General features: G+C 43.3%; 1 protein-coding gene across 1 annotated transcript in view; it reads right to left on the bottom strand.

Annotated features, from left to right (window-relative positions):
• Positions 1-507: 507 nt before the first annotated feature.
• Positions 508-27,315, bottom strand: part of RHBDD1 (rhomboid domain containing 1) — a 161,931-nt gene continuing 135,123 nt past the window's right edge. The window contains exons 7-8 of the mRNA XM_030802701.1: positions 4,163-4,289; positions 508-732 (exon numbers count right to left, since the gene is read on the bottom strand). Coding sequence (XP_030658561.1) covers positions 4,195-4,289 — 95 coding nt within the window. The 3' untranslated portion in view covers positions 508-732; positions 4,163-4,194. The remainder of the gene's footprint in view (positions 733-4,162; positions 4,290-27,315) is intronic.

Here is a 27,315-nt window from a genome sequence, read left to right as displayed (position 1 = left end):
CTCTCTTCTCAAGCAGCAATACGTATTATGACCAAATTTAATGATTTCTATTACATTAGCAACATTTTAGTTTTTCTAAAGTATAAATCATATATCTAAATCTGCCAATTCATCTGTCATCTGATCGAGATGTCAAGATCATTCTCTCTCTGCCCCTACATACCACAGAAGGAAAAAATGTTAGCACAAACACATCCAACACAGACCTGTTAAAATCACATGGCTGGATTCGGTACTATTCACAGGGACTCCTCGTGACACTTCTTGGTGTGGGAATCTTGAGCTTTGTATACCAGGTCACAGCATTCGATGCAGTGGGACATGTCTTCAGACTGACAAAGGTCCTGAAGTCTCTATCTCTACCAGCAAATGCTTTCCATCATTCTTTCCTTGATGTGATGTGACTCAAGGGAAAAAAAAAGACCTACAATGATATCAATAAGCAGCAGGCACTAGTGTTTATGTGTGCCACTGGTGACAGTATAAACGAGCTTCTCTTTTTGTTTTAATCCACAAGTATTTATTGGTTCCGACATTCCAGACAACGCACTGCTCAAGGCACTGTGAGGAGAGACAGAGAAACAGATGGTCCCTGCCCTCATGAAGCTTACCATCTAAAGACAAGACATTCTGTCACTGCAGCATAACCAGCAATTCCAAGTGGTATGTGGAAACTGTGTAGATGTGGTGGTGTCTGTTACAGGATTCAGATGGGGGCTGGATGAGGAGGATCTGAATGGGCCAAGAGAGAGGAAAGAGCTGTTCCATCTAAAAGCACAGCACAGAATGTCACAAGATCAGGGACACTCACAGCCTGAGCAGTGAGACTAGTTCCCAGCCTCTGTGATGGATAAATGGGGCTGAGATCCAAAGGCTGGTTGGAGCCCACTGTTGAGGCTAATGACTTTGACCTTTATCTTTTGGCAGCAGAGAGCCAATGAGAGGTATTTGAGATGCTGAGTGGCATAATGAAAGTGAATTTTGGAAGACTAAGCTGGAGTTATGTAGAATTGAGTGAGGAGGTATTGTAAGTATTGAACAGAGCAAATAATTGAGATATTGAGACTCTCTAAGCTGAGAGTCTGTGATTCTAAAATGAAATACTAGCAGCCATGAAAAAAAGACAGAAAGAGAAGAAACTTAGGGAATGACTGCAATGATTCATGAGAAGGGAAAGAAAGAAGTAATATATTTTTTGACTAATTGAATACTATTCTTTACTGAATACTGAATCTCTCAAGAAAAACTAAGACCGGGAACAAGGAGGCCAGGTCTGCCAGCTACCCCATTCTCGCCCTGCCTTGCAGTGCAATTTCCACGGTAGGGGGAGGTGGTCTTTCCCATCCCTTTAGCTTGCTTACTCCCCAGGCAGGAGAACATGTGCCAAATAGGAAGACAGGCTCTAGTTCTACTCAAACTAATTATTTACTGCAGCAGGTAATTTAAAAGGATAGAAGAGGTCTGAACAATTATGTACAACTTTGGAATCACAGGCAATAGATTCAGAGTCATTAAGAGGAAGCAATTTTAACTACTCCCTCCTCTTCAGAACCAAGTAAAGATTCTACATTTAAGAGGTCTCTTAAGTTGACTGACCGCACCAAACTGTGGGAACCAGGGGCTTAACAGACAATCAGGGAGCTACTATTAAATAAACCAAATTAAAAAATTAGCTCTAAGTGCTTATTCCCTACTAGAGATAATTAGTCTAATACACTTGCTTACTTGCTTTTGTCTTTCTCAATCCAATTCCAGTTTGTTGGCATAACTTTAGGGATTCCTTATTGTAGAGGAAAATAAAATAAAATGGACATTCGAAACAATAAGCACTTGTTACAGGCAAGTCTATTAACTAAAATAATTATAATAATTTCCAGAATATCTTTATTGTTGTGCTAAAGTAATTGGTTTACATTTATAACTAAAATGACCTTTCTCACATCACTAAGATATCCCACTCCATAAACAGCCATGGGTATCACAATTTTACCACCCAAAATCTAATCCTGTGTCTTTGTATCTGACAAGTCAGAGCAAGGAAGTACTACTAGTGGACTCAAGTGATATAAAAATTAAAAAATAAAATACTTCCATATACAGTGATTGGACCCTTAATACAATGGAAAAAATACTTTGGTTAAACACTGACATTTAATAAGCCCCTATCGTTGAGCCTTTGGGGTTGGAAAGGGGAGACGGGGAGTGAGTGGAAAGATAACTAAGACTCAGGCCTCATTACAGAGTCATTCACAATCCATGTTCCCACGTAGAAGGCACACCTTTGTGTAGCTGTGCACAGATAATAATAGGGGCAAGATATAAGTGTTATAGCAGAATTACCAAATGCTATAAAAGTGGCATGCAAGAAAGAAGTTACTTCTAATTGGGGTAACGGGATTCAAACTTACAGAATTTGGGAGAGAGCAGTAACATTTAGCTTGAATATTTTAATTTAAACACATTTAAAGCTTCTAGACTCACAGGAACAATTTATATTATAAAGAAGATGTAGTTTTACATCAGTTATAAACTAACCAAAGGAGCTCAGATATTATCGGGCCAACCAGGAGGTCAAAGAGCTCCCAAGCCTTCAGTGGTTTTCTGAGCTCATTTCCATGCAGGTGTCAAGGCCTCTTCCAGGTAAATTCAGATTGGATTTGGATACAAAACTCCATAGTCAATATGCTCCAAATTTGCTGAATGTATCAAAAGAAAAATGGAGAAGACAATACCACCAGAATGTTAACCCTGGGTACCTCTAAGGGTAGGGCTACAGGTGACTTTAAAATTGTGTATGTATTTATTTGTATTTCTGTTTATATTGTGAATTTTCTCAATGGACACATAGTATTTATTTTTAAGCCTGTCTTCTTGACTATATATTTCTTATTATATAAATGTTTTCCTGATTGTAAAAGTAACACACACATACAAACACATCTTCCAAGACAGTAATATAAAATTATAAAAATGAAGAAAGCAAAATCCCATGTACTCCACTCCCAAAGACAACCCCTGCTAACATTTGGGTATATTTCTTTCCAGATGTTTGCCTTATGCATCTGGAAGGCATATCAATTATGTGCATAATCAGAAAACTATATAAATTGTAGATCAAAAAAGAAGATCTTTTTCTGATTCTCTCTTTTAAAATATCTCCATAACAGTAAGACATCAGTGATCTTCTGACTTTGTCCTTTTATTCATGGAACACAAGCACCAGGAAATGCCTTAAATGACTCAGACAGACAATCTGTGGATTGTAAGTTTGCGGGGCCCAGGGGCATATTTTGGACATTTGCCTAGGACAAGTGGCTGGTACAATGGCCAATTAAGAGGCACTTTTATGAGGAAAAACATACCTTCTGCAAGATAGATCTCTAGTGACTGATCCATCAAATGCCTTCGCTCTACTCTGTATGTGGCATCTGCTGCTACTTTGCTGATGCGTTAAATGACGTCCTATCTCCTGGCACACAAGCTGCCACTGGAAAGGGGCTGGGAACCTACATTGCTGGTGTCACTGATACTAATGGTGTGTGTAGGAGTCTTCCCCACCTTAGGTCTTTCTTACACTTCTTCAATAAGACTTTCTGTAAAGGCAGAGCAATACCAGAGCAGAGCGAAAAGCCCTGCAAACACCAGCCAGATGCAGGGGCCCGAGGAACTGAGGAGCCGAGGCGCCGGGGTTGGGGAGAGTAGGACAACATTCAGCCAAGGCAGCCACATCCTGTTCCTGGACAGCCGCAGTGGCAATGCGCCAGGAGGACACGGGGATGGCTGCACACCCGCTGCCAAGTCAAACACGGGGCACTCCAGGCAGAATGAGGGACTAATCTTCCCAACTGGTGTAAGTAAAACCTCCTGGTGAAGGTCACAGTCTTCAAAAGCAGACCGAGGCAGAGGCATTGCTGAGTCAGCAGTGAGAGAAGGGAGTGTGGAAACTGGTCCCTTCGTGGAGGAAGTGACCTGTTTATGAGCAAGAACAAGGCCAGGAGAAGGCCCACTCCCTGCAAGCTGTGCGTTGACTCATAGGGGCCATGAGACCGTCCCAGGCGATGTGAGCAATCTGGAGCAATACCGGTGTACTCTGCTTTTGTTTAAAATAAATTAAAATGATTTAGGGGCTTGGGGAATGAGCCAAATGGGCAGCAATAATTACACGAATAGGCCATGTCTTCCCAAGACGCCACCTCACTGTCTATCGAATCTGTGAAGCCGCTGTCTCCTCATTTCTTCTTCTGGTGAGAGATGAAACCCGTAGGGTGGTGGGCTATTTCTGGTATTTCCTGTAGTGAGAAAGCCAAAGGAAAAATCAATCATTCTGATGTGACAAGGCACGTGTACCCTAGGATTCCAAGGGAACAAAGTGATAGCTTGGGTGTCATCTTTATTTTAACACAAAACAGAAATATAACAAAGATTTTTCAACTTCAGCTGTCAGTACTAAATTTCAACATCAAGTAAATATTTTGAGTGGTTCAGCCATGAATTTGATTTGACTCATTTTGAGGCTTCTTGATAATCTTCCCACTTGTATTTTTCCTTCCATCGTGTTCCATAATTTGCATCATTCAGGCTTACATAGTGTCTCAAGGGCTTATTGTCTTTTTTTTTTATGCCCATCTATAACTTGTTGCCACCTTTACTAACTTCCCCACCAACTAGGCTGGTTTGGCTTCTTTTGATCAGCCTTTGGGTGCTCCTTTTCTTCCCTCTAACGTGCCGCCTCCTGTCCCAATGTGGCCAATCAGAATCATGCGTGATTGAAACACACAAGCAACCACTGGAGCAGAGTTACCATACTGATCAATATCTGGGCAGGTAAACAAAGATGCAGGCATCATATTTCAAGATCATATGAAGGACTGTGGAAATCATTACTGAAAAGAGTTTCTTGGGGATGCAAACTTACCAAAAACACAGTTTGTAATGATACAAGAATTTCAGTCGCTACATAAGAAAACATTCTCCCAGGTATCATGAGTAGTAACAAAGGGAGAAAAATACATAGTCCTTGATCTCAAGGAACCAGCAACCTAAAGCTAATGAAAGAGCTTCAATATTCCCCATGAGGAAACCAGGAAGACGCATCACTGATAGATACGGGTAAGTAGAGGTTTACTTCTAAGCATGGGGACCAAAAAGCCTGTACCTTTGCACTACTATAGCTCTGCTAACCTTGGTAATTTGCCCTGAAAGGCTCTCTCCACCACCTACATCAACCAGAAGTCTTACTCACTCTTGTAATGCTAGGTCAACCCCAATAGAACCAATGGAAGAACTCTTCCCAATTCAAACTCTTCAGCTTTCGGCACCTTTTGTTTGGTTGTCTTCATTCAATCATCACCACATCCTGCCAGATGTGTAGGCATTTCTGCACCACTCTGTTCTCTCCTACCAGGATCATAAGCTCTAAAATGGTAGGGGACCCCCTGACATATCTCCCTCTCCCTAGCGTCTGGGACAGTTCTAAACACACAGTAGCTGTTCAATAAATATATGGATTTGACTCAACAGCACCTGCTTATGACTTTCAACGCTGCCCAGTGAGGTTCTGACACAACTCATTGCCCATGAAGGGAACTGCATGGAGGAATTAGAAGAAGCAGACTGGGAAGGTGCCCACAATCCAGCTCTCAAAAGAAGCAGCCAGCACACATGGCCTTGGACCCATTTGCAGAACCCAAATGTTCTGGCAGCACTGGCCTGGCTGGGAAGGGAGGGTAGGCAAAGCACAGTTAAGCCAGGAGGGAAAGCAAGTAAACAAACAGTCAATCCCTCTTGCTCATTGCCCAGGAGTGGCACCTTTTCAAAGATGTGTCCATTTATGCATAAGCTGACATGGTAACTGTTAAAACCATAGTGAAAAGATGTTAGAGAAAGCAGTGGGAAACGGAGTCCGTCTTTTCAATCCACAGCTGAAGTTTCCGTTGTCAAAGAGAAATTCAAAAAAGTAGTCAAAGCCAACCCCTTTTTTGTATTTTTGCTTCTCTACTGATGAAGATCCCAATGCTTCCCCATAACTGATTCTCCTTTCCTGTTGAGAGCATGGGAGAATTATACCTCCCCAACCCCTGGTGCCCTTCCTGACTAGAACATCCCAAAATAAACAGGGCAGGCCTAGCCCCCACACTCACTTCCGCTGGATAAATCCCTACTTCAAGGCATTTTGATACAGTGAAAAATAAGCCAATTTGTTAACTTTCATTAAAGATGATACTCAAACATATTATATAGGCCTATAAAACTTTTACCATAAAGATTTTATGAATACTGTAAGATTAAAAGTTAAAAACCTGGATACCGTTTTTGCCATATGTATTTGATGTATTTGTAAAGGAATCTCTCTTCGTTCAAAATGGTAAATGCTTTGAAATTACATATTCATGAATCAAACCACCATTAGTTGATTGCTTAAAACTGTTTTATATGATGAGATCCAAATTCTCCTTTGCCTTTAACAGTTGTTTTTAAAAAGACTGGTCTTAATTGCACTTGTGAGTGCAGGCCAGGACTTGACACCTCATTCCAGATGGCCTGGGAGCTCTGTTAAAACTAGCTGAGGGCAGAGTCAGAAGCAAGCTCGACGTGGCACCCTGACTCGGGGCCACAGGGCAGAAACCCATGGAGGCTGAAAGACTGCTCAGACTCCCAGAGGAAAACACAGAGTCCTCTGGTGTTTTCTTTAGCATTTCTTCAAAAGAAAAAGCCCGCAGATTAATAATTTCCATGAAGGGAACTGCATGGAGGAATTAGAAGAGGCAGACTGGGAAGGTGCCCGAGGTCCAGCTCTCAAAAGGAGCAGCCAGCACAAATAGCCTTGGACCCATTTGCAGGGCATTCAAGGAGAACCAGGGCTGAGCCAACCAAAGAAATGCCACATGCTGAAGTAGAAAACTCACGTCAGGAGAAGAACAATCATCACACTCTTCTTTATAAAGCCCTTTCAAGGTGCCCTTTTCCACTTAGCTTTTACTCCCAGTAGAATCATCTCAGTTTTGCAGAAGAGGAAACAGAGGCTCAGAAGGTGTTAGGGACACATCTGAGGTCGCTAAGCTAGCATGAAGAACAGCGAACCTTCTGAACCTCTTCCCACTTCCCCACGTGGCCATCGGTTCTCACACCGAAAGTGTTCAGGGTTGTACCTCTCACCATCCCCGCCCTTCCTGCCCAAACCCAGTGTCCCTTTTCTTCATGGATATGGACATGTGGGAAGCTCACTGCTATTTGAAAACAGAAAAATAAGAAGGTCCAGTCTAAGTTCTCAATTCTGTGGGACTCTGCTGATATCAAAGACGTGCCTCTAAAGTTCCCACGTGGGTCTCCTTAAATTCCACTGGCTACTAGCATGGTTCGGCTTTCTAGAACCAAGAAGACCTTGGGTATAACAATACAACAACCCAAACCACAATAATGCCCGATTTGTAATCATGCCAGCTCTTAAGGGTATTTTAAATCCTTCCAACTCTGTGTTTTTGATATAAAAGCCATCTTACTCTCTGAAGAATGGCTGAATTGCTTTGTTTCCAGCTCTGAAAACTACACTGTTCTGAATATGAGTTGATCTGGGGAGAATGTTTTTAAGCATAAAAACTTATTTCGAAGAGAATCACAAATCACAAAGTTGATGTCAGCCACTAACCTACACCGACTACTGTGTGTGTGCTCTGGGTTGGAGCCACACTCGGCACAAGGCTTCCTGGCTGTCCACTCAGTCTCAGGTACACTCTGTCTTCCACTTCCCCACCTTTGCATTCATGTGTCAAATTGTTTCTATAGTTTCCACTTGTCATATGATCTACTACCTCTCTTCTTAACCTCCAGCATCCTCTGCAGGCTTTCTCGAAGGGTCTTATCTTTGTGTTTCTGGTATGTACTCGCATTTGTTCAGCACACAGGAAAGAATCTGGACAAGCTTCCTTGGGGTGGTAGAAGGAGGTATCCCCATGAGTGTAAAGGAAAAAGTGTTAGTAGGGAATTAGAAGATAGTTTCCCAGCTCTGCCTGGGACTCGTGGAGACACCCTTCACAAGATGCTTCATTTCAGCAGTCTCCAGTTACTCATATGTGAGAGGAGGCTACTGAAAAAGAGGACTTCCAGGGTCCTTTCCATGACTCTGAAGCTTGATAACCTGTGATTAAATCCCAACTCCTCTACTTTTTAGCTACACATCCTTGAGCAAGTAGGTTACCCTCTCGCTCTTGGTCTTAGTTTCCTTATCTATAAAATGGGAATACTGAGTAGCTCCTTTGTTGGGTTGTTGAAGGATTAGAAGAGATAATGCATATAAAATGATTAGCTGAGTGCTACATGACAGTAAATGCCTGCTGAACATTGGATGGTGTGATTGTTCATCTCTAACGTCATCAAGAATCATGTGCGAAATGTCTACTTGTTCCTATCATTAACTAACTCTGTATAAGAGATATACAAAGTGGGCTGGGCATGGTGGCTCATGCCTGTAATCCCAGCACTTTGGGAGGCCGAGGCGGGTGGTTCACGAGTCCAGGAGATTGAGAACATCCAGGCCAACATGGTGAAACCCCGACTCTACTAAAAATACAAAAATTAGCTGGGTATGGTGGCACGGGCCTGTAATCCCAGCTACTTGGGAGGCTGAGGCAGGTGAATGGCTTGAACCCAGGAGGCAGAGATTGCAGTGAGCCCAGATCTTGCCACTGCACGTCAGCCTGGCAACAGAGTGAGACTCTCTCAAAAAAAGAGATATACAAAATGACAAAACCAGTGACTTCTTAAAATACAGCGCTCATTTCTGTTTGCAAACCCTTTGGCAGTGTTTTGTACAAAGTGTTGAGTTGCTAGTTACTAAGTATCTGTCTTCTGAGAAATAGATATAAGAAGATAATTAATGACTTTCATTAAGCAGCACGCTTTTGTCACATGAAGGAGCCTCTGGGTAACTGACAGAGCTGGAGTGTCCAGCCAAGATCTTCTTTTCTCTGCTTAGTTAAATCATACATTGGACATTTACAGGCCTAGGCGAAACGGCCCTACTCCAAAGAACTTGGTACAGAATATGAGTATTTATGAGCCTTGCCTGTGTTCTTGTCAATGGAGGTCAGCCCTCAATTTTACTCAAAGAAGCAGTGAGCATGCTTCAAAGAACCTCAGGAACACAGCCCGTGTTAAGATGATTTACCTCAATTACAGCACCAGTAGTAAGATCATAAAATTTATTGATTTGTGGTTCTTGATGAAAAACTGTTCAGTCCTCTACCCTTATGTAAAATGCAGTGGCCTCTGCATTTTACATCTAAGGGAAGAGAAGCAATTTTGTCCAGATAAGAATTGCTAAGAGGAGCAACATGAGTTGATGGCCATTTTCCCTACCGTTCGCCATCCATGTAAATAGAGATGTTTGATTTGCTGGTATTCATAGATCCTGCCCATGATCTGATGAACGCATTATGCCATGCAGTGAAATTATACTGAAGTCGCAGGATAGCATAGTATCTCTCCCTTAAATTAGGGAGCTAAAAAGGCAATCACTTTTTTTCTAAACCAGGAAACCTCTAAATAAATCACCAGTGTTCTCTGGGATTTCTACTGTCAGATGAGGGCAGCAGCATGGGACCCACGTTCTCTCTTTCAAGAATGTTACTTTATTAGCATTCCATGAACTGCAAAGCTTCCAAAATGCCTCCTGAAAGGATGGTTGTTAAGTCATTTACCGTCAAAGACCAAAAATCCCCCTGGAAGGGACCCCAGGTCTAACAATTTAACAAGACATTCTTTGAAAAGGGGAGATGCTTAAAGGCAGTAACCACACTTTACTTTTTGAGTCACTAATTATAATATTCTCTCTCTCTTTATAAATAGTATGAAATTAACTTAAAATGGTATAACTTTCATACAAATGGAAATTTCAGTGTGGTTTATGAGAAAGGTGATATTTAGATGTGACTTTAGAGAGAAAACATTCGCATTTCTATCTCTTCAATCAATCAAGACTGCAACAGTGGAGATTCCCTAATTCTGAAATAATATCTGGAATCTCAAAACAAGAAGCCTTGAAATGGAGATCTCTGCGATTTACAGTGGTCAGCACTCTGCATTGTGAAACAGAGATCAACTCAGCCCCTAGTTTACCACTTTACCTGTTGTACTTTTCTCTCCTCTCCAGTTGGTTAATTTTGGAGACCCTTAATGAACACAAATGACTTAAAATCAACAGGCTATAATCCAGTCAACAAATCTGAGTAAGCTATAACATCAGGCCCACTATGTCAGGTCAGTGTTTCCTACAATATAGACAAGATATGGTCTGACTTCTAGAATTCCCCCACCTCCCAAAAACAGAAAGAAAAGTCAAAGGGAGACAATTGTGGGACGATTGCTACATGCTCACTCTGTTTACTGCCCCACATACTCCTACACCTTGAAGTGTATAACTTGATTCATTTTCACAAACTGGATGTGTGAGACCAATATCCAGATCAAGATACGAGGATATTTCTGAAAATACCACAATATTTCCTGCACTTATAAGCCACCACAAGCCCCCTTCCAGTTACTGTACCCCAATACCCAACAGTATCCATGATCCTGATTTCTAACTATAGATTTTTTCCCTATTTTTGTCTGTAAGTGGATCCATACAATATGTACGCCTTGTGAGTTGCTTCAATTTACATTATGCTTGTGAGATTCATCCACATTGTTATAAGTGGTTTCTATCCTACTTATCCCTCCAAGTAGAATTTCCTTGTCTATTTTATAGGTGAGGAATCGAGGCTTAAAGATTTTAAGCAACTTGGCAAAGCCAAATAGCTGGTCAGTGGCTGAGTCAGGAACTCAAACCTAGATCCCCGCCTGTTCTTCTTCAGACATAAGATGTTCCAGTTGTCTTTCTCAGACCCTACATCAGCATGTGTAAACCTCCAGAATGTATTATTGCCTTAATTACGACTTGGAGACAGGGTCTGTTTAAAAGACAGCAGAAACAATGCATCTTCTGCCTTAAATAAGGCTCACTGCAAATAGTAAGGCTTTATTTTGGATAACTGGATGCACCTAGAATTAGTATCTCCTTTGACAAGGAGTAAGGTTTGGCAATAGATAGGTCCAGCTGCAAAAGTCAGCCTTGGTAGTTAACTCTCAAGTATTTTCTAAAATAGAGAACAGTTTATAACTTCTTACAGGAATAATTCTCTATGCTCGTTCTATCTCTTAATATATCTATATCTATGTATATGAGGTCTGTAAAATGATAGAAAAAGTATGAAAACCCTTCGGAATATTAAAATCCTACCTTCCTCTCAGAAGCTCCAGGGCCAATGTGTCTGCTTGGAGGGGCAGCTGGAGCCCCCGACCTCTTCTGATGTTTCTGATGCAGATTCCACACCAGTCCACAGAGAGGGCCAGCCTGGCACAGTGCGGGCAGCCGCTCTCCACCTCGCAAGGCCTGAGTCTTTGTTCAACTCCACTACAGGGACCCTGCAGCCTCAAAGGATTCCTTAGGTCCAAACTGCGGCCTGCTTCAGGCTTCCCAGGCATCTGGGTCCTTTGTTCTGACCTTTATCTTGGGGTCCAGGAGACTTGCCATTGTCTCTTTATGACCTGGTTTTCCTGAAGATGTTCAGGTGGGGCATAGTGGCAGAGAAGGACAGGGGAAGAGACTTACAGTGGCCTCCTTAGGGCCCTGATATGAGTCCCACTCCCAACCTCTTGCTTCTTGATCTTGAGATTGTCTTTGGGTAAGTTTTAATTTCATTATTTTAAAAAGAAAGGAGTAGTGAGGGCAAGAGTGTTTAAATGGTAATACACTGAGCTCAAAATAGAATAAAATATTGCCTCCCCCTGAAACACACTGGGTCCTGGCCCTGCTGCTTGCCACCTGCTATGACTTTCATCCTAAGAGAATGGTGGCAGCTGGATTCTCCCATTCCCAGCTTTTAGCAGCCCTGGCCCTATGCATAGAAGTTTCCATCAAATAGCAACCATTGCCCGGTTTGCTGCAACGGTCCTTAATCTGAAGTGTGCACAGAAATGAAGAACCTGTTCAAAATGTAGATTACTGGATCCCCTCCACCCCCTCACCACAGATTCTGATGCAGTAAGTGGTGGTTGGAGCCCAGGAACTTCATTTTAACGAGCACCCAGATGACTCTGTTGCAGATAATATATCAAGTCACTGAGAAATGCTGTGGCAAATGAATTCACTTCAACCAGATGTGGGTTCACATCTGGGCTCCACCAGGATCTGGCACAGGTCACTTCCCTCCCTGGGCCTCAGGCCCCTCAACTGTACCCGGAGGGGGCCTGGACCTCTGACTCCCACACAGAGGCTCGAGTGTCCATGATTGTTTGGTTCCCAGTGAGACACAGGGGTTGGGTGGCGGAGAGATGGGAGAGTGCAAATGTGTCACACCAACAACCTGCCTCATTGGCCAGCTGCCTGGGCAACTTCTCTGGAGACTGTTGCCTGTCCCACCAGCTAGCTGCTCATGACTTTTGGCAGCTGGGCAGAGAAGCAGCCACGCTATGCTCCTTGGCAATGTCCTCCAACACATTTTGTCTCTCTTCAGTGCTGTCCTCCCATCCCAATGTTTAATTTTTATTATTATTATACTTTAAGTTCTGGGATACGTGTGCAGAACGTGCAGGTTTGTTCCATAGGTATACATGTGCCATGGTGGTTTGCTGCACCCATCAACCTGTCATCTCGGTTATAAGCTCCAGATGCATTGGGTATTTGTCCTAATGCTATGCGCCTCCCCTTGCCCCCACCCAGCGACAGGCCCTGGTGTGTGATGTTCCCCTCTCTGTGTCCATGTGTTCTCATTGTTCAACTCCCACTTATGAGCGAGAACATGCAGTGTTTGGTTTTCTCCTCCTGTGTTACTGTGCTGAGAATGATGGTCCAGCTTCATCCATGTCCCTGCAAAGGACATGAACTCATTCTTTTTTATGGCTGCATAGTATTCCATGGTGTACATGTGCCACATTTTCTTTATCCAGTCTATCATTGATAGGCATCTGGGTTGGCCTCAAGTCTGCTATTGTGAATAGTGCTGCAATAAGCACACATGTGCATGTGTCTTTCTAGCAGAATGATTTATAGTCCTTTGGGTATATACCCAGTAATGGATTGCTGAGTTAAATGGTATTTCTGGTTCTAGGTTCTTGAGGAATTGCCACACTATCTTCCACAATGGTTGAACTAATTTACACTCCCAACAACAGTGTAAAAGCATTCCCATTTTCCACATCCTCTCCAGCATCTGTTGTTTCCTGACTTTTTAATGATCGCTATTCTAACTAGCATGAGATGGTATCTCATTGTGGTTTTGATTTGCATTTCTCTAATAACCAGTGATGATGAGCTTTTTTTCATATGCTTCTTGGCCAAATAAATGTCTTCTTTTGAGAAGCATCCGTTCATATCCTTTACCCACTTTTTGATGGGGTTATTTTTTCTTGTAAATTTTTTTAATAAACTTTTTATTTTGGAATAATTTTAAATTTACATAAAAGTTGCAAAGATATTACAGACAAGTCAATTCCCTAAATGTTAACATCTTACAGTACATTTGTCAAAACTAAGAAACCAACATTGATACATTCCTTTGAACTAAATTCCAGACATTTAGATTTCACCAGTTTTTTCACTAGTTTCCTTTTTCTGTTCAGGGTCCAACCCTGGAGACCACAGTACATTTTGTTACCAAATCTCCTTAGTCTCTTTTAGTCTGTGGCTCTTTCCGAGTCCTTTCTTGACCCCCAAGACCTTGACAATCTTGAGTGGTAGCAGACAGATATCGTGAAGAATTTCATTCGGTCTGGTTTGTCTGCTATTTGTCCTCATGGTTAGACTGGGGTTATGGGTTTTGGTGAAGAATACCACAGAGTTGAAATGCCCTCATCACATATCAGCGTGCTGTCAACATGACTTATCACTTGTGACGTTAACCTTGACCACTTAGATAAGTAGTGCTTTCATCAGTTTTCTCCACTTTGAATTTTTTCTTTTTAAAATGAGTTCCAAGGGAATAAAGCTTTGGCCTTTGCCCATTCAGTATGATATTGGCTGTGGGTTTGTCATAGACAGCTCTTATTATTTTGAGATACGTCCCATGAATACCTAATTTATTGAGAGTTTTTAGCATGAAGGGTTGTTGAATTTTGTCAAAGGCCTTTTCTGCATCTATTGAGATAATCACGTGGTTTTTGTCTTTGGTTCTGTTTATATGCTGGATTACATTTATTGATTTGCATATGTTGAACCAGCCTTGCATCCCAGGGATGAAGCCCACTTGATCATGGTGTATAAGCTTTTTGATGTGCTGCTGGATTTGGTTTGCCAGTATTTTATTGAGGATTTTAGGACTTCATGTCTAAAACACCAAAAGCAATGACAACAAAAGCCAAAATTGACAAATGGGATCTAATTAAACTAAAGAGCTTCTGCACAGCAAAAGAAACTACCATCAGAGTGAACAGGCAACCTACAAAATGGGAGAAAATTTTCGCAACCTACTCATCTGACAAACGGCTAATATCCAGAATCTACAATGAACTCAAACAAATTTACAAGAAAAAAAACAAACAACCCCATCAAAAAGTGGGCAAAGGACATGAACAGACACTTCTCAAGACATTTAGGCAGCCAAAAAACACATGAAAAAATGCTCATCATCACTGGCCATCAGAGAAATGCAAATCAAAACCACAGTGAGATACCATCTCACACCAGTTAGAATGGCCATCATTAAAAAGTCAGGAAACAACAGGTGCTGGAGAGGATGTGGAGAAATAGGAACACTTTTACACTGTTGGTGGGACTGTAAACTAGTTCAACCATTGTGGAAGTCAGTGTGGCGATTCCTCAGGGACTTAGAACTAGAAATACCATTCGATGCAGCCATCCCATTACTGGGTATATACCCAAAGGACTATAAATCATGCTGCTATAAAGACACATGCACACGTATGTTTATTGCGGCACTATTCACAATAGCAAAGACTTGGAACCAACTCAAATGTCCAACAATGATAGACTGGATTAAGGAAATGTGGCACATATACACCATGGAATACTACGCAGCCATAAAAAATGATGAGTTCGTGTCCTTTGTAGGGACATGGATGAAACTGGAAACCATCATTCTCAGTAAACTATCGCAAGGACAAAAAACCAAATACCGCATGTTCTCACTCATAAGTGGGAATTGAACAATGAGAACTCATGGACACAGGAAGGGGAACATCACACTCCGGGGACTGTTGTGGGGTGGGGGGAGGGGGGAGGAACAGCATTAGGAAATATACCTAATGCTAAATGACGAGTTAATGGGTGCAGCAAAGCAACATGACACATGGATACATATGTAACAAATCTGCACATTGTGCACATGTACCCTAAAACCTAAAGTATAAAAAAAAAAAAAAAAAAAAAAGCTTTGGCCTTTGCCACTAAGAGTTACCTGGATAAACTGGAAGAGGTAGGGGTGGGCATCTCAAGGTGGCTTTGTCACTCTTGGGCATGAGTAGGATATAGTGGTTTGGAATCATCCCTAACCTTGCTGGGTTCTGCACCCCTCATTCCAGGTGAAGTGGGGTCTGTTAACGTTGGTGTGGGTGTGTGAATCACCAGGAGGGCTGTTTAAGAAATAGTTGCTGATTGGGTGGGCTTGCCACAGAGCCCAGTCCGCCGTAGTTTTAATGAGCTCCTGGGTGACTCCGATGTACATCAGCCTTTGAGAACCTCTGAGCTACAGCTCAGATTTTTCTTGCAACTGAAAATATCCACCTGAGTTTCATCCTGGTATTTCTATCTGCCAGCAGATGGAACCAGAGGCCTATGACATTGAATCTGCTGAAGAAAACTAGGACAAATTCCAGTCAACAAAGCATTCCGCATCGTAAGCAGAATTAGGGTTATTTTGAAACAGATGGGCGCTACAGAGGCTGCTGCACTGAATATTATGGAGTTGTTTATTGTCTAGATGGCCCGAAACCCAGGAATTATTTGCCAGCATCTAGCAGTTTCTATGACATATCAGAATTCTTCCAGAGCACAGGAGACTGAAAGGCACTGGGAGAGATATAGATACAGATATGGATATGAATGCAGATAGTTTAACCAGTTCTAATCCTGAATTTCCTCCTGTTATTGTACACGCTGCCTTGTGTTAGTGAGTGCTTTGCAGGAATGATCCGGAGCCTCCTAAATATGCTAACTCCAAATCAGAGGAGATAAACGGACAAAATCTATGGTAATAAGACAATCAATCCTGGATGCAGTAATACTCAAAATGATCTATGTTAGGCCTAACCAGGTGGTACTGGTTACTGGCTCACATTTTCACTCAAACCCCCCTACTTGTACTTGCCTCCAGTCCTCCTCTTTGCTTCTGTCCCTCTTCCCCATCCCCCGCCCCAACCCCCAGGAGAGCATCAGAAGGGCAGAAGTGAGATAAAAGGCCCATCTAGCTCTCTCTCTTTTTTTTTTTTTTTTGAGATGGAGTCTCGCTCTGTCGCCCAGGCTGGAGTGCAGTGGCGCAATCTCCGCTCATTGCAAGCTCCGCCTCCCGGGTTCACGACATTCTCCTGCCTCAGCCTCTCCGAGTAGCTGGGACTACAGGCGCCCGCCACCACGCCCGGCTAATTTTTTTGTATTTTTAGTAGAAATGGGGTTTCACCGTGGTCTCGATCTCCTGACCTCGTGATCCGCCCGCCTCAGCCTCCCAAAGTGCTGGGATTACAAGCATGAGCCACGGCGCCCGGCCATCTAGCTCTCATTCTGACTGTGCCTGATGCCTGGTTCAGAGTGCAGACTGCTGTCTAAGGACACTCAGAACTTGGTTTGACTTGGGGGTTTCTCTGGCCTAGCACTGAGTGAATGTACAAGACCAGGGCTTATAAATTGAGTACTCCATGAGTTCTAGGAATCTGCAAAAGTCTCCAGCACCAGTGGTTCCTTTCAGGAGAATATTTCTAATTCCTTAGCCTATGACCCCAGGGCGTTAGCTGTTGCTGTTCTGCCTGGTCCGCCTAGGCTCAGAGAGGTCACGAAGGCTCTCATGGACTCAATGTTTGTGTTCCCTCAAAATCCATACGTTGAAGTCCTAACCCTCAATGTGATGGTATGTGGAGGTGGGGCCTTTGGGAGGTAATTAGGTTTATATGAGGACATGAGGGTGGAGCCCCCATGATGGCATTGGTAACCTTATCAGGGAATGAAGAGGCCAGAGCTTGCACTCTCTGCCAATGTGAGGTCACAGTGAGAAGGCGGCCATCTATAATCCAGGAAGAGGGACCCCACTATAACCTGATCATATTAGTACCTGGAACTTCTAGCCTCCAGAACCGTGAGAAACAAATTTTTGTTGTTTAAGCCACCGGGTTCATGGTAGTATTTTGTTAAGGTGGCCTAAACTGACTAAGACAGTATCTTTGAAGTTGGCAGCTTGGCAACTGGTAGTTCAGCAGGTGCTGGCTGTCACAGCTGCTGGGCAGGCCCCCAGTGATCAGAGGGGTGAACAGATGTGCTTTCTGCTGGAGAAGAAAGCACATCTTTCTTGGGTCTCTGTCCTAAGTGGTGGCTTCATAATTGCCTAGGACAGCAGCTCCCTCCCTCCAAGGGACACAATGCCAGCTGCATGGCTCACCCTCCTATATGAGCACGGGCAGTTCCTCCATTAACAAGTAACAAGATCCCCCACACCATTGCGTTTTGCCCAGGCTCTCAAATCTCCTGTTCAGATAAAGGTATAAAGAAGCATTTTTGATAATATTTAGACCTGTTTTGTTTTCTTCTCACTCCCTTCCACTTGAGTTTCAAACCAGAGAGCTGGCCCAATTTCCAGTCCTTCAAACCAAGGATCAAGGGAATGTTTTCATTGACTTTTGAAATCAAAGACCATTTGAAATTAGCCAACGTTTCCCTCAGAAACCTCAATCTTCTTAAAACACTCCTTAACCTTTGCACATGAAAAAAAGTACAAGTAAATATCATCCCAAGCATTCAAGGAATAAGGGAAAAAAAAAAGACAAGCCAGTGGGAAAAGAACTTTGAAAAGGGACAAAAAGTTGGCAACTTCTGCTGAGAACAACCATCCCCGAGTGGTCAAGTTTAGGTCACCCTGGACAACTACTGCAGATAACCATGTGTCTCATAAAACAAGGCTGTTGGGCCTGGGAAAATAAGTGGATTGAGGTGGCTGGCCCCTAGGCTAGGTGGCCTGACTGACTAGCAGCAAATAAAGTGAACCACCTAAGTGGCCCCAAGTCCCACACCTACCCAATACTTCCATGCCACATTCTTGCAGAAAACACAGCATGCTTCCAAGGGCTAAAGACTACATGCTGGATCTAGAACAGTGATTCTCAAACCCATGTTGGGGAGCTTGGCGAGAGGCAGATTCTAGGGTTCTAATGGAAGATTCCAGATCAATGTCTGTTGGAGGACCCAGGAATGCGCGTTTTTTAACACGCACCTCAAGTGAGCTGGATGCCCACATGCCCCACTTTGAGAAACTTTGACCACAGGAATGCCATACTGTGTTCTGTGGTTATGTTTGCCTTTGACCATTTGCACTAGCATGGCATTTGGTTTTGTACAGGTAGGTTTCTGGTGACATTTACTATGAGTCAAAGACTCTGGTAGTTTCCTAGGTTATGTTATGCTCGACCTTGGATGATGTAGATTTTAAAAGATACCAGTGCAACCCAGCTATCCTGAAAAACACAACAAATACAATTGTTGGTTAAAATTCTATTTGTGATGACACCAGAGTAGAAGAAACTGACCCAATGTCACTCACCCAGTCCTGGGAACAAAGGAATTCACCTCTGGATCCCTGGTGCCTCGTACATAGTGGGTGCATGATAAATGCTTGAGGAATGAATGAAAGAACAAGCTAACACACCATTAGGGTAGATTTCAATTTCTGGCCTCAGCCACTAAATAGCTCTCAAATCCTGAGACACAAATAGTGAGGAACAGGTGAGGAGGGGCTACAAACCCACAGGCTTTGGAACACAGTTCAGTCTATTTGTTTTTTCTATGAAATTCACAAGCTTTGCCTGGGCTCTGGGGTTCTGGACATATTAAAGAACATTCAGTAGCTAGAAATAGGCTGAGATATGAGATGTATTACATCTATTGATGCTGAATGCTGTCTGAAATGTTTTAAAAGTTCAAATTATCTTTACTTTTCAAATACCATAAGCCTGATTAGTACATAACTACAGGTCCAGAAATGCCAATATCAATGTATAATTACAAAAACAATCGCTGACCTAGGAAATTGTCCCTGAGATTATCTGCAGCCTAGGAGAACACAGTGGTCCAAAGCCCTTATTAAAGCTGACAGCCACCTGGCATCCATCTTTTGCAGGTGGAACTAGAGGAAGACAAACTGCTCTGAGAAAAACCTGCAATTAGAGTGAGTCATGACTGGTATCAAAGGTACCCAAATCATCAGGGGTGGGGCTGAGGGAATCACTGGGAGCCTCCCAGCCCAACCCTACCACATGTGAGGCCTGTGGCCAGATGTGTGCTTGCTAGGCAAGAAAAGAGGGCGGGGGCAACTTGAAAATAGTGAAAGAGGAATGATATACTTATCAAAAGTATGATAGCCATGAAATTTGAGAGGTAGCAGCTTGTGATTTAGGAAAACAGGGTGGGCTTCTCCACAAAGGTCTAGATAACTTGGACCATGAGGGCGATGCAACCTTTATCCATTTGGAGTCGATAAGCTCCATGAGATATGTGGCAGTGAGAAGTCATCTGGAGAAATGCACAAACAAGCAGGAGCCCTTGCTCTCTGCACCCCAGAGCTGAGAAATTCTTATGTGGGTCAGAGTTAGCCTAGAATTGTGATGGCTGGGAAGCCAGTTTCTGTGATGTGAAAAACTGAGAAGTATGATGGTCATTTTAAAACCATGCTTGTTTCTGTATTTGATGGCATTTAACCGAGTCTAATTAACCACTTTTTGTGTGTTCTTTTAAGTCTGATTAACTCATTATTCCTCTCCCAAATCCTAATCTTGTGCCCCATTAGAGACAGTGTGTGTGTGTGTGTGTGTGTGTGTGTGTGTGTGTGCATGAGTGCATGGATGTGTGTGCCTGCATGTGTTTGCATGAGTGTGTGCTTATATGTGTGTGCTAACCTACAGAGGCAGGAGGCAATTCTGTGACTGAAACCTAACATCTTTTTTTTTTTGAAGTTTAATGAGCTCCTTTATTTTTAAAATTTTTTTTGAAGTTCAATGAGCTCCTTTATTTATTTATTTATTTATTTATCATACTTTAAGTTCTAGGGTACATGTGCACAATGTATGGTCTTGTTACAGAGGTATACATGTGCCATGCTGGCCCGCTGCACCCATCAACTCGTCATTTACATTAGCTATTTCTCCCAGTGCTATCCCTCCCCCTACGCCCCAGCCCATGACAGGTCCCGGTGTATGATGTTCCCCACCCTGTGTCCAAATGTTCTCATTGTTCAATTCCCACCTATGAGTGAGAACATGCGGTGTTTGGTTTTCTGTCCTTGTGATAGTTTGCTCAGAATGATGGAAATCTAACATCTCTTACAAACAAACCCATCCAGCCTCAGGGAGGCCAAGGAGTGTCTCAGACTGGTTTTGCACCCTAGAAATGGCCTGCCTCAGTCTCAAACTGAACGAGAATTAAACTCAGAAATTATTTTAAAACGGTCTCTACTACGGAGAGATATTCAGTAACAACAAAAAATGAGTTATTCCTACATGCCTATTAATAGACATTATTAATAAATTCTAGTAAAATAAAACTAATTTTATGAACAGAAAAAGAAAACCCCAGAACTAAATTTTTTAAACATCAATCCCAAGTTAGGAACCTAGAATTAGGCTCATCTTGGGTAACTGAAAATTTAGATAAGGGAAGAGGAATATGTTGCTCTCTGAACTTCATTGGAAGTATCTAAATATGTGCTTTGGCCAGATAAAAAGCTAGCAGAGAAAGGACTATCTGGTTTTAAGACAGGAGCCTTAAAGATTTAATCAAGTGTGGATGGGAGACTGTGTATGAGATGCATCCAGGATGACATCATAAAAGTCATGCATTTCCAGGACACGAGGGGTGTCCAGGATAGTAGATCTGACCTGCTCATGTCAGAGATGGGAAATGGAAGTCCAGAGAAGGTAAATGGTTTTCCTAAGAGCTAAGAGGCACAGAACCACACCCCAAATCTCCTGTTTTCTCTTCCAGGCATTTCATTCTGCTTAAAACCTTGCTTACCAAATCTGGAGTGGATACCGGTGTCTTACAAAGCTGCCCTTCTGCTACCTGGCTCTGGTGGGGAACGAGAGTAGGGCACGGGTTCTGAACCAGAAAGAGCTGAGGTTGAATACTGGCTTTGCCTCTTATTTTGTGCCCTAGGATGTGTTACTTTACTCACTGATCCTCAATTTTCTTATCTGTAAAATCTAGCTTATGGGTGTGTTCTGAGGACCAAATGAATTAAAGGATGTGAGCAACTGGGTCAAAGCAATGAAAGGTAAGTTACACTAATGACCCCCTTTCTAGGCTGTGCTTCTCAGAAATGCCCCCAGTATCCCTCTGGTTAGTCACACAAGCCCAGACCCTAGAGTCTTCCTTGACACCTTCCTCTTCCACTCGTCCTGCCCCAAATTCAATCCATCAAAACCTGTCATTTTAACCTGAACATTCCCAAATCTGTCCATTCTTCTCTATCTGTCCTGTCACCGACTATGTTTGAGTCACCTGTATCATGGGCCTAGACCAGTGCCTGAACCGCTGTGATGGTTAATGTAGGTATGAACTAGACTGGCTTGAGGGATGCCTAGATGGCTGGTGAAGCAGTGCTCCTGGGTGTTTCTGAAAGTTGCCAGAGACTGACTGACATTCAAGTCAGGAGACTGAGAGAGGAAGATGCGCCCCAATGTGGGTGGGCACCATCCAGTGGACTGCCAGTGTGGTAGAACAGGGCAGACAGTAGAAGGGTACGCAGCCTGCTGAGTCTTCTTGCTCTTCCTCTCTCCTCCTGTGCGGGATGCTTGCTTCCTCTCCTCCTGCCTTTGAATATGACGAGCCAGCCAAGTAAAAAGGGCTCCCAGAGAATCTCCAACTGACCTGTGCAATGGGATGATGGGGTGGGGTCTCGGGAAGTTCCAGCCATTTGTAACAGGGAGGAGTCTGGCCCCTCCTGTTCCTGGGTGGTGACCTGGGATTCGACTGGTGAGATGGGGGCCTATTAACAAGAACCGTCTTGCTTTGCTGAGTTTTTTCCTTTTTTCACCCAATAAATTCTGCTTTTCTTACCCTTCTATGTGTCCACGAGCCTTATCTTTCCCGACTGTGTGACAGGAACCCAGTTTTTAGCTGAACTGAGGAGAAAGTCCTACAACGAGACTGCAATTTCTTCAGCCTTTGGACCTTGGGACTTTCAGCAGTTGGCCTCCTGAGGGCTCCTGGACCTCGGGCCTCAGACTGACGGCTGCGCTGCAGGTTTCCTTGGTTTTGAGGCTTTTGGACTGGGAATGAGCCACACTAATGGCTTCTCTCTTTCCCCAGCCCGCAGATGGCCTATCATAAGGACTTTGCTTGTAATCACTTAGCTGATTCTCCATAATAAACTCCGTTTTATACATACCTACATCCTATTGGTTCTGTCCCTCTGAAGAACTCTAACACAACCCTAAATCATTTCCCCACACTCACTCCTGTCTTCCTACCAGCCATTCTCCACACAGTAGCTGGGAGAGCTTTTCAAAAACAAACATCTCATCCACTTTACTCTTGGTTTTCATTTTACAGCAAAAATAAACAATCTTCTTCGGCCCAGTAAGTGCAGGGCGTGGCTACCAGCAGCCTCTCTAGCCCCCTTGGGCCCCACTCTCCCCTCACCACCCCTTGCCCCACCCCGCCTCTCCTTGCTTCATGTCCTCTGGCTCTTGGCTCAAACACAACTTTTCCAGGAAAGTGACTGTGTCCTCTGATCACCCCCAATGAGGGTCCTTTGCCTGAAGCTCTCACAGAATCCCCTCTCTTCACAGCACATGATGCTATGGTTAGTGATTATTCGTGAATCTAATTATTTTGAGAGCGTGCATTCTCACTGCACTGGGAGCTCCATGGGGGCAAGGACAGTGAGGGTTTATGTCCACATTCTATGCCTGGGGATGAATAAATAAATGAACAAATGCAGGAATAGAAGGAGATGTAGAGTGCTAAATATTGCCTTCATTATACAGATATAAAGACTGAGGCTCGAGGTAGGTGGGCAGTTTCTTGAGGTCTCACACCAGAAAACGGTATGGTCCATATGTCCAGGGGTCAGATCCAAGCCCAGTGCTCTTCATATTCCACCAGTTTGCTTTGGACACCAGTACACACATCTTTCCCTTTACCATGCAACCTTTCTCTACTCCAACTAGTGGTTTAGCAAAAAATTAGAGATTTTTAGTGGGGGGCTAGCAGGCTATAGGAAGGGTTGTAATTGGTACATGGAGAAAAAAAAGAGTACAAATTGAATATTTGAATTTAAGAAAAAAGATGATCATGAAAAGGCACAAAATGTATTGCTGTTTAGACCAAGTGTAACAGTGCTGTAGAATTGTTTCTATGGATCTGAAGACAGATTAAGGGCAAGTGACTTGGCAAAAGGCCTAGACCTGTTTTCAGGTAATTATCTCACAGTAGAAAAAAATAAGGGCAGTACAAGTTCCAGTGAGGACACTACACCAGCATGACAGATCTAAATCGAACATACTTCTATGAGTCATTTAGAGCTTTACATACTGTAGAGAAAAGAACGCATAAAACATGCCCAAACAGCCTCTATTGATGTGGTGAACTCTTTTAAAACCACATTGTTCAAATTTACGTTAAAATGCAAACTCTTCATGTTTACAATGGTACTATTGGAGGAACTCAATATAAAAGTACAACTGTTACATTTCAAAGATAAGACTTAGAACAATAGGGCAATTCCCAGTGTGAATTTATGAGCTGCTAAACCTCAAAAGATTTCTTCAATTAGCAATGAAGACTCTTGATGTATTTGCAGCCTGATATAGGGGCTGCTCTTTATATAATTTGGGGTGTATCAGAACTTTTCCTTACTTTTACTTACCTCGGATGACAACTATTATGCTTCTCCCTGTGCAGCATTTGATCCTGCTAATTACGCTACAGGGCCAGGATGGTGTTTCACCGTTCACCATTGCTCCTGGGGCAGGCTACAAATTATACATAATGCACTGCATTGTAATTGCTGCATTGTGAACTTCGCTCGCCTTTCCAACACAAAATACCGACATCTAAGTTGTTTTATTATAAAAAACCATAAGGGATTCTTTTGGATTATAAACATCTGAAGACATAACATTCTCATGAATTCCAGCCAGCTATTTTGGACACTCAGTGGGGCAGACAAGGCTGAAAAGCAAAGCAAATATACTTCATATTCGTGTTTACAGAAAAAAAGGAGGCAGCAGTCATGAAGGCAAGACTGTGTTAAATGCAAAACTAAAGGGAGGCGGGGTGTGCCGAAGGGGAGACACAAATTGAACTGGGAAACCAGAGACGCGAGACATCCAGTGATGCTCCTTGACTTCTCTGGGCCTCAAGTTCCTCATTTCCAAAACAAAGGCACAGAAACGAATGACCACAAAGATCCCTTTTTCCATGAAGACAGGCACTCAGGAGAGCAGTGGCTTGTTTCTGAGTCTCACTTGTGAGGCCAGCCTTATCCCAGCCTGAAGGATAAACCAGGAACCCGAGTCTTGTGCCAGACCAGAGGCCTCTGCCATCTACCCTGTTTGGGGCCTCTAAGAAAAAGATGATGGCTCTTTTGGTGAGAGGAGGGGGTCAGAATAAATGAAGCCTCAGTTTTATATATAAAATGCCACCAAGTGGGGAAAAATATCACAGCAGTATTGTGGTCACTGAAATTTATCATTGCCCTTGTGCCCCAGGGCCAAGAGGCCTCGCTCCAGACACCTACCCGATAGGCCCAAGTCATAGTACCTTGTGCCTGCAGCACTTAGAAGCCACACCCAAGCCCCAGTAAGGTACTCCTAACCCTCCCTTCTCTCCTCCTCTCAAAATGAGACAATAGCCTGATGCGTGAAGTTGGACTGGGGTCTCTTCTCTTCCTCTGAGTGTTCTAGATGAACATAAGGTAGCGGCAGCACCGCACGGAACTGTGTGCATTCTTCATCAGTGTACGGTGGTGAGTCTCCTACACAGTGAAGATGGGATAGTCAAAGAAGAGGAAAAGGCAGGGGAGGGTTTCCAGGTAAGGAGGCGTGGGTAAAGCTCACACATTTTGATAACTTACAACAAATTGTTACTATATTGGGATACTGCTCCTTTGATGTTACTGCATGTCAAAGCAGCTGAAACAGACATCTTGACTTGGACTTGGGAAGTCACTGACTAGGCATCCTCATTTCTCTTGGTCTAGTGGTGTCTCCATGGGGGTGGGCATATCCAAGATCTAGTATGACCAGAGGACGCAGACAAGGTGACAGAGGACTTAAGTGACGATGGACAACAGCTCCACACCTGGACTGCCTCAGAAACCCTGCTTGGCTGCTAAGTTTGGGCTGGCCTTGAGGGAAGAGCAGGCTGTGCTCTCACACCTTCCAAGCGTCCCTGGTACCAAAAACTTGGGGCTTTGCACCTCTGCTCCAATCTATACTGCACATAGTCTCCAAACCAAACAGTCGGGACTCATGACCAGACAGGCCCTGCTATGCTAATGGGGGCAGGAGACCTATTTTCAACTGGAACCATGAGTGTGACTGTTCCCCAGATCTAGACACAGAACACAACAACCCTGGGGCCACTTACATTACTCCTGCAGCCAAATGCACTCAATCAGAACCCTCAGAGGGACAAGGTAATCTTGCTTGCTATCTACTGGCGACAATGAAATCTTGCTTTTGTGTATTATCTCTTTTCAAATATTTTCTAAATAATATGTAGTTCCTAAGCATCATCATAACTTTTAATATGTCAGTACACAAGGCAATACTTAAGGAGTTTATGTATAGATCATTGTTGAAAATTCCAAGCCTAACAGATTTTAAAGAGTTCCTTCTTCGTGTAGAAATAAATGTATTTCCCTGCATTGGACAATAGTTTGACGTCATCTTTAAATCCAAGCAGATTTCCCTCTTCTGTACCAAACTGCCCATTTCATTAGGAGGACTAACAAGGTTTTCTATCATCTGAGTAAGGACTGGCCTGGCTTCTGGGTGGCCCCAGGGGGAAATAAGAAGGAAAGGAAAATCAAGAAGTTGCTCCCTCTAGGAGCGGGGTCCTCCCTCACCCCATGGCCAGTCTGAGGAAAGCAAACTGTCATTGAGTTCGGGCTTCCCTCACCTCCAACTTTATTGAGGTCTAATTGACAAATAAAATTGTGTAAGTTTAAGGTGTACAACGTGATGATTTTATATATGTATTTATAGATGTGTGTGTGTGTGTCTGTGTGTAGTGAAATGAGTACCACAATCAAGTTAGTTACCTCGGGGGCATCGATTCCACGTTTTCTACATGGTCCTGTTACGAAGAGTTTCTCTTTATTCTCATTTATCATTCTGGGGCACCATATTAAATCTTGGGAGGCCCTAGGAGAGCTCAGATCTGAAAGATTTTATGTTAGAAATGGAACTGCCAACTAAATGGAAGGAGGAGCTGGTGGTTTTAAAAACATAATTTCCTTGCTACCCACTAAGAGTCCCAGTTCTCTCCACGTACCAAGGAGTCACTGCTGCTGGTTCACATGTGGCCATCAGAGCAGTGGAACTAGGCCTTGTCTGTGCCACAGGAGCACAGCCTGGAAGAGATACATGGCCTGAAAACGGTAATGGGAGCACCAAGATCTCCAGGATGTGCCTGAGCCATGCACTGGCGAGGTACCTGAAAAGAGTGATCTCCAATTATACAATGACACCATGAACACTGTATGGTTCACGACTCTCAGCCTGCAGGGAGTATCCACCCTGCTCTTGGGTGCGGGACACTAAAGAGGATCCTGGTGCCTGGAAATCTATGCAAATCACTTCCACAGGTACATTCCCATTTATTTTAGAACCAAACCAGAAGAATCTAATAACTAGATGTCTCTTTTGTACATCCTTGTTCAATGAAAAAGTGACTCTAAAGAAGTTAATACCTTGACACTCAGGACTCAAAAGAGCAACACCCAGGCCAGGCGCAGTGGCTCATGCCTGTAATCCCAGCACTTTGGGAGGCCGAGGCGGGTGGATCACGAGGTCAGGAGATCGAGACTATCCTGGCTAACACGGTGAAAGCCCGTCTCTACT

The sequence above is a fragment of the Nomascus leucogenys genome, chromosome 22a, assembly GCF_006542625.1.
Source record: "Nomascus leucogenys isolate Asia chromosome 22a, Asia_NLE_v1, whole genome shotgun sequence".
NCBI classification, from domain to species: Eukaryota; Metazoa; Chordata; class Mammalia; order Primates; family Hylobatidae; genus Nomascus; species Nomascus leucogenys.
The sequence above is the reverse complement of the archived record's forward strand: the minus strand, read 5'-3'. Positions and strand labels throughout refer to the sequence as shown.